Source organism: Vulpes lagopus, chromosome 23, assembly GCF_018345385.1.
Source record: "Vulpes lagopus strain Blue_001 chromosome 23, ASM1834538v1, whole genome shotgun sequence".
NCBI lineage: Eukaryota > Metazoa > Chordata > Mammalia > Carnivora > Canidae > Vulpes > Vulpes lagopus.
Genome location: NC_054846.1, coordinates 62,846,106 through 62,853,190, shown reverse-complemented (window position 1 = coordinate 62,853,190; position 7,085 = coordinate 62,846,106). Strand labels below are relative to the sequence as shown.

General features: G+C 64.3%; 2 protein-coding genes across 2 annotated transcripts; one reads left to right on the top strand and one right to left on the bottom strand.

The window, feature by feature from the left end:
- Nucleotides 1-238: 238 nt before the first annotated feature.
- Nucleotides 239-1,532, top strand: GUCA2A (guanylate cyclase activator 2A). The gene is made up of 3 exons (XM_041738967.1): nt 239-377; nt 859-1,054; nt 1,339-1,532. Exons 1-3 carry the CDS (start codon nt 303-305, stop codon nt 1,401-1,403), a joined length of 336 nt encoding a protein of 111 aa, XP_041594901.1. The 5' UTR covers nt 239-302; the 3' UTR covers nt 1,404-1,532.
- Nucleotides 1,533-4,537: 3,005 nt separating this feature from the next.
- Nucleotides 4,538-6,856, bottom strand: GUCA2B (guanylate cyclase activator 2B). The gene is made up of 3 exons (XM_041738886.1): nt 6,706-6,856; nt 5,348-5,534; nt 4,538-4,762 (listed from the first exon to the last, which is right to left on the bottom strand). Exons 1-3 carry the CDS (start codon nt 6,817-6,819, stop codon nt 4,701-4,703), a joined length of 363 nt encoding a protein of 120 aa, XP_041594820.1. The 5' UTR covers nt 6,820-6,856; the 3' UTR covers nt 4,538-4,700.
- Between the last annotated feature and the right edge of the window lie 229 nt (nt 6,857-7,085).

Sequence of the window (7,085 nt, the reverse complement as noted above, 5' to 3'; positions counted from 1 at the left end):
GGCCTACCCCAGTGCGGGGCCTGGACCCCGGGAGCAGGGGTCAGTGAGTGTGTGTGCTTGGTGAACGAGTGCGGGACCTCGCCTGGCTGTGGGGAAAAGTGGGAGCCCAGGGCAGGGCTGGGACTCTGTCGGCCTCAGGGACTGATCTCTTATCTGCAAGGCTGTCTTAGCCTTATCTGATCAAGCCGATGAGGTGCTGACGAGGCTCCCAGGTTACTCAGTAACCCAGCCCTTGTTAAAAGCCCCACTGTTTCCCTCTGGCATCCAGAACCAACTGCTCCTCCCTCTTGGCCACTGCTGCCATGAACGCCTTCCTGCTCTCTGCACTGTGCCTCCTTGGGGCCTGGGCTGTCCTGGCAGAGGGAGTCACCGTGCAGGTACATCCTCTGTCCCTCCCCGGGCCCTGCTGGCTCTCTGCGCCCAGGCCCAGGGCCTGTCCCCTTGGGGATGGAGCAGAGGGTATGTCTCAAGTGTGGCTCTTTCTCAGGAACCTGTCCCGTCCACACCCCTTTCCCCTTTCACACTTGGAGGAGAGAGGAGAAATAACCATTTAGGAAAGAAGCGGGGGGCGGGGGGGGGGGGCGGTGATTAGCCAATTTCTTGAGCGGCTGCCAGGAGCCAGGCTGCTCACGTGAAGCCTGATGGTCACCCTGGGAAAACGGGGATGCTCAGTCCCATTTTTCGGAGGAGGAAAAAGCCTCGGAGAAGGCCCTCCCTCCGCACACGGCTGGGAAGTGAAGGAGCTAGAACCCATTCTAGCCCTTACTCCCCAGCCCCGCTCTCGGCCAGAGCAGCGGCCTGGGTGTTGGGCGTCGGGCAGGCTGCAGCCGGCCCCACGCGCCGACGCGTGTCTCTCAGGACGGAGACTTCTCCTTCCCTCTGGAGTCAGTGAAGAAGCTCAAGGCCCTCGGGGAGCTCCAGGAGCGCAGCATGCGGAGCAGCAGGAAGCGTGGCGGCCCCGCGCTCCCCAGAGCCTGCAGCCACCTGAAGTTTCCCGAAGAACTCAGGCCGCTCTGCAAGGAGCCCAACGCCCGGGAGATCCTCGGCAGGCTGGGTGAGCCCCGGGCGGAGCTCCCTGATTGGCCGCCCTGAGGGGAGGCGTGCTCTGATTGGCGGGCCCGACGGACCTGCCGGAGTCCGTCCCGGGTTGTGATTGGCGGAGCTTACTTTTGCGCTCCTCGCTGCGCCCGGTGATTGGCCGGCACTGCGCGGCCTCAGCGCTCCGGGGCGGGAGGGGGCGGGCCTGGGTCCTCCCGGGGTCCCGGGGGCGGCCGTCCAGGCCCCGGCGCGGGGGGAGCGGGGCTCTGACCCCCTCGGCGCCGCGTGTCTCCTGCGCAGCGTCCATCGCCCAGGACCCGAGGTCGTGCGAGATCTGTGCCTTCGCCGCCTGCGCCGGGTGCTAGGACGGCCGGCTCGGAGCACAGGGCCCGGGGGAGCGCCCTGGGGACCCCGGGCCCTGGCCCATCCGAGGAGCTGCCGGTGCCCCCCGAGGATCCCTCCAACCCGCCGCCAATAAACCAGTTCCCAGAGTCCTCCTGGTGTCGCTTCCTTCCTCCTCCGCCGGTGGGCTGGGCGCCGGCGTGGTGGGTGCCTGTCCTGCCCTGGGAGGCCCCTGCACCCCGCCCCGGGAGGGGGCTGCCACCCCGCGCAGGCCCAGAGGCCCCCAGCCTGCAGCCTCGGCTTCACTTTTGCATGTCCCGGGGTTGCCCGCGCCCCCCCCCCCCCCCAGGTCAGCAGGTCAGCCCCTCCCGAGGCCCCAAGGCTGGGCTCCCTTGGCCTCATCACATGCCCCTCCCCTCCCAGGAGGGGTCTTCCGCTCCCGCCCTGTCCGGGGTGCTGGGAGGGCACCCTGACCGGCCGTGGCCCCGCAGGCCTCTGCCCTCTGCCCTACGGGGGCTTCGGGGCCTGGGCAAGTCTGTCGTGGGGAAACGCTCGGCGCCCGTGGGTGCGGGAGGCTCTCACCCACGCGGGGAAAGCCGCAGCTCCGCAGGCCAGCCTCGGCGCTCCCGCATCCCGTGCGGTGCTGGGAAAGCCGCTTGCCCTCTCTGTGCCTCAGTCTCCCCCCCTCCCCCCACTAAACTCGGGAGTGCAATAGCACCTGCCCCGCGGAGGGGTGGGGTAACCCGCGATCGGGGATGCTTTGCGGGCTCAGGTCAGGCCGGGGCTGAATGGAGTTCAATAAATGGTAAAAACAAACAAAAAAAAGCTGGGAACCTGGGATCCCTGGGTGGTGCAGCGGTTTAGTGCCTGCCTTTGGCCCAGGGCGCGATCCTGGAGACCCAGGATCGAATCCCAGGTCGGGCTCCCAGTGCATGGAGCCTGCTTCTTCCTCTGCCTATGTCTCTGCCTCTCTCTCTCCCTCTCTCTGTGACTATCATAAATAAATAAAAATTAAAAAAAAAAAAAAAAAAAAAAAAAAGCTGGGAACCAGGCTCAAGCTGAGGCTGTTAAGAGGCCTGCCTGTGAGCAAAGTTAGGGGGACCGGGAAAGAGGCATTTCTCAGGGAGTTGGGTGGCAGGGAAGTGCCAGATGAGGCTCTTTAGGGTCAGGTCAGGGAGGCTTTGCAGGTGGGAGGGTCGGCGGGCCTTTGCACCACTGCTGTGGGCCTGGCATGGACATCACAAGCCAGTCTGGAGGGCAGGAGGCAAAGGGTGTTCTGGAAGGTGGAGTAGGTGCAGACACAGAGGCCGGAAGGCCCGAGGCCCTGGGGGGTCTGGTCTGGATGGGGTAGTCCCAGGAGGCACACAGGGCTGGGTTTGGACATGGCCATGTCACTCACAAGTTGTGAAGCCCTCTGTGCCACTTGGTTTCATCTGACAATGGGGATCCTGACAGAGCCCAGCAGTGCCCTGGGCTGCAGGGGGTTTGGGGAGATGCAGGTGGGGCAGGGTCCTTTACTGCTTGCACTCTGGGGCTGGAGTCTGGGTGTGGATCCTGGCTCTGCACAGCCTGTCACCGGCTGCAGCCAGTCCTCAGCCTCCTTGTCTGTAAAACAGGGATGACAAGAATCCCCACTTTGCAGGATTGAGCCAAGGTAACACAGGAGAAGCTCCTGGGGCCCCGTAGTGGGCGCTCTGCTGGTGCTGCTCTTACAGGTCCTGTGCCCCTGCTCACCCTGAGCCTGGCACGGAGCAGGTGCTCGTCAGAGGCAGTTCCCTTCACTGCCTCCTCCCCAGGCAGGTGGGGACCCGGCGCAGCTGAAGGGGTCAGTGAGAGCCTGGGCTCAATGGTGCGTGGGCTCAGTTTAGACTTGAGAGAGGGGCACTGGGGAGCCACAGAAGGGTAAGGGGCCCCCATCAGAGCAGCGCTGCGGTCTTTCTCCGGCATGTTGGGCCTGAGAGACGCAGGAGGAACTGCAAAGGCCTCAACCAGCCTTGCCTGTGGGGTGAGGGAGAGGAAGGAGCTAGAGCTCCGGGGCTTGTGGCCTGCGGGAGGGGGAGGCTGCAGGGCTCACCAGCAGAGCTGGGCAGTTGTAGGGGGGCAGCTGGCCTGGGGTGGGGGGTGGTTCACTGTGGCCTTGGCCCTGGTGAGCTGAGTTCGGGGAGCGCAGCCCCTTTGCGCCTGGCTCTCCTCTCTGGCCGTCCGGGACAGGGGCTGTGGACGAGCCCACCCCGTGGACAGGCCCAGAAGCTGGCCGCAGCTTTGAGAACCCGGAGCCCCCTCTGCTAGGTGTCCTCCATGGGGCTGGTGTTCGGAGCATGGGGGGCCCTGCCTGGGAGGAAGCCTGCTGTGGCTGAGCCGGTGGTCCCGGTCTAGTCCGTCCTCTCGCTCTCCCTGGGTCTCCTTGTTTGTTTGTGGAGTGGTTATTAGCAACACTTCTTTTTTAAAGATTTTATTTACTTATTCATGAGAATACACAGAGAAGAGAGAGAGAGAGGCAGAGACACAGGCAGAGGGAGAAGCAGGCCCCATGCAGGGAGCCTGACGTGGGACTCGATCCCGGGACTCCAGGATCAGGCCGTGGGCTGAAGGCCGTGCTAAGCTGCTGAGCCCCCCGAGGCTGCCCTATTAGCAACACTTCTAATGTAACTAGTTACTAGTCCCACTTCACCAGCCTGTTTCCAGGACTCTGTGAGTTTAGAACAGTGCCTCAGCTGTAGCCAATGCTCCCTAGATGTGGGCTCTATTATGATGCCCGGGGCCTCCAGATTGGGGGGCGGGGGCTCCCATCTGGAGCTGGACAGACAGTCCTGGGGGGCCTGAGAAAGGGGAGCTGATGAAGGTAAAGGGTGAAGGCCGAGGCCCCTGGGAGCCCCAGGGCAGAGGCAGCAGGCACCCACCCCGGGGAGAGGGCGCGGCCGGTTCTTCCCTGCACCCACCCAGCCCCGCGGCCCCACCCCCGGGGCAGCTCCCCGCCCTCCCTGCACCCTGGGATTTGGGGGGGCTCATTCCATGCCCAGCTCCCCCCTCCTCTAGGAAATAGCCTGGGAAACTCCCGGCAGCCTCAGGGAATCAACCTTTCTCCCAGGCACCTGGGCCTCCCAGGCAGCTGTGCCCACGGCCGCCGGGCGGACAAACGGATGCCAGACTCGGGGCGTAGGTAGGTGGGGGATCTTTATTGGGCAGCAGGGCCTCCTCAGGGGCCAGACGCCCCTCCAGCCACGTGTCCCAGGGCTCCGCATCCCACAGCTCGGGCCTCGGCTGGGTGACGATGACCCCGGGAGCCCTGGGGGCGTGGGGTGCTCGGGGTAGCGGCCCCCTCAGAGGCAGCCGGTGCAGGCAACGTTTACGCACAGCTCACAGTCGTCGCTGGCGATGGCCTCTGGGCGGGAGAGAGGAGCCGTCAGGAAGGGGGGCCTGAGGGGAGGCGTCTTCTCAACAGGCAGGGGTTCAGGTCCCAGGCCTCTCCTTCCTGGGGGGCCGGGCCTCTCCTTCCTGGGGGTGGGGGGGCTCTCCTTCCTCCGGGGCGGGCAGGCCCGAGTTTTCCCGTGGGTTCTATGGACGGTATCAGCTGACTGGTGGTGAGGAGGGGAGGCACCTGGGGGTGCTCAGTCAGTGGCCACATTCACTGGCCAGCTCTGCTCCCTCCCTCATGTTTCAGCTCAGATGTCACCTCCTCTTGGGAGCCTCCCAGACTCTGTGCCCCCCTGCCCCCCACTGTAGTGCAGTCCCTGCTTACAGGTCAGTTGCCGGGAGTCCCCTTCCCTCCCATCTGGGAAGTCCACCAGGACCACCAAGGGTCTGGGGCGCTGGGGGCTGGGGTAGGGTGCGGTGCCCAAACAGGGCAGGTCAGGGGCTGAGCTTCGTGACCCTCCTGTCCCCTGGGGGCTTACTAGAGAGCATGAGCTGGAGTATGGGGAGGACAGAGAGCGAGGGCCAGGACGCTGGTAGGGGTGGGGATACTCACTCAAGGCCTTGAAGATGCTGGCAGCTTCCCTGGTCGTGCAGATGGGCTGGAGGTCCGTTGGCAGGGCCGGGTGGTGACACTCAGGGGGCACGAGGTTCTGGGTCTGGAGGCGGGGGCTGGGCACCCACGTCCCCTGCAGGTCACTCAGCCTCTTCACTGATTCCAGCTGGACCTGGAAGCCTTGGTGCTAGGGGGCCGGAGGGGGGAGGAGATGAGATGGCATCCAGACCCGGGCCAGGACGCCGCACACCCCACAGAGCCTTCCCTGTTCTTACGGAGGGTCCAGGCCACACTCAAAGGACAGCTGGGAGGTGGGAGGTGGTGCCTGGCACCTCACACCCCAGCGCACCACAGGCCCCCGCCTGTAAACGAGGTCGCAGCGACGCTGCGGAGAGTGGGTCAAGGTATGGGCTTTGGAGACCCGTGGAACCCCCGTTCACATCCCAGCTCTTCCCAGCTGGCACCTGTATATCCCACACTCTGAGTCTCATCTGACAAATGACGCCTCCCTAGCACCTGGCACCCAGGCCACACTGGGTGATCGCCACTTGGTAACTGGGTGCCAGGGCTCCTGCCCGGGATGGCTGTGGTCCTCTTGCTGCTGCTGCTACAGGGCACACAGTCAGTCTACACTCAGTAACTGGGTGATCCCCCCTGAACTGACATGGCAAAATGCCCAACCCCAAGCTGGCCGGTTCCCAGGCCGGGGCTGCAGGGGAAGCTGACTCTCCTCCACCCCCCGCAGGGAGGCTTCACCCAGAGTCAGGAATGGGATGGACACCCAGGGCCACAGACTTCCCCATCCTCGCTGCCCAGGGGCATCCTGCCACCCTGCAGGCAGGCCCTGCTTCCGTGACTCCTTCCAGCTTCACATCGTCTTGGAAGGAGCCTCGGTACACGCTGTGCCCTCTGCCTGGAGCAGCCCACGTCCTCGGAGGCTGGCTCTCCTGCTCATCCTGCAATGTCAGCTCGGTTACCCGCCAGGGAAACTTTCTGGTGACTATCCCCCATCCACCCGTACATGGGGTGAATATAGAGAGCTGTGGGGAGACCCCTCTCCTTCGGGCTCCTCAAGGGCAGGGACGGCATCTTGTTCCACCTTCTGACCTCTGACCAGGACCTGCCTTCTGAGAGAGCAATGCTGACTAGCGGTGGTTTATTATCACTATCATCACCATCGTCATCATCATCGGCACTCTGGCCGCCCCCACCCACCCGCTGTCTTGGTCCCTGGGGTGATTCAGTGTTGGGGTGAGACCTGGGCCCTTGCTCCCCCGTAGCCCATGAATTTCCTAGCATCCCCTCTCTACCCCAGCCTCTCACTTCAGGCAAAGGGCTCAGTGGCCAGAGGGACTCACCTGAATGTAGACTGACTGTGTGTCCTGCAGCAGCAGCAGCAGCAGCAGCAGCAGCAGCAGCAGGTGGACCACAGCCACCCGGGACAGGAGCCCTGACACCATCCTGCTGCGCATCTTGCTCTGTCTGTATCCCACAGCCACCGTCCACGGGCTCCCTTCTGCCTTCCTGGTGAGGAGCTCTTTATAGGCCGGGCTCCAGTGCCCTGGTCACTCATTAACTGGCCAGCTGGGGTGGGGTTGATAGCTGACTGTCTCTCTGACAAGCCAGGAGCCCATTCCCAGGAAAGGGGCTGGGGGTGATAAGGGCAGCGAGGCCCAGCACACCTAGGGATGGGACACTGTGTGGCAGACACCTGTCGGGGGTGCTCTGTGGGAGGGCA

What these genes read in the sequence shown, in the direction of transcription:
- GUCA2A (XM_041738967.1), top strand. Translation starts at nt 303, where the DNA reads ATGAACGCCTTCCTGCTCTCTGCACTGTGCCTCCTTGGGGCCTGGGCT. An exon ending in CAGAGGGAGTCACCGTGCAG is followed by an intron (nt 378 to 858) that starts GTACATCCTCTG and finishes CGTGTCTCTCAG; the next exon opens with GACGGAGACTTCTCCTTCCC. An exon ending in GGAGATCCTCGGCAGGCTGG is followed by an intron (nt 1,055 to 1,338) that starts GTGAGCCCCGGG and finishes TCTCCTGCGCAG; the next exon opens with CGTCCATCGCCCAGGACCCG.
- GUCA2B (XM_041738886.1), bottom strand. Translation starts at nt 6,819, where the DNA reads ATGCGCAGCAGGATGGTGTCAGGGCTCCTGTCCCGGGTGGCTGTGGTC. An exon ending in CACAGTCAGTCTACATTCAG is followed by an intron (nt 5,535 to 6,705) that starts GTGAGTCCCTCT and finishes CCGGCCCCCTAG; the next exon opens with CACCAAGGCTTCCAGGTCCA. An exon ending in CAGCATCTTCAAGGCCTTGA is followed by an intron (nt 4,763 to 5,347) that starts GTGAGTATCCCC and finishes TCTCCCGCCCAG; the next exon opens with AGGCCATCGCCAGCGACGAC.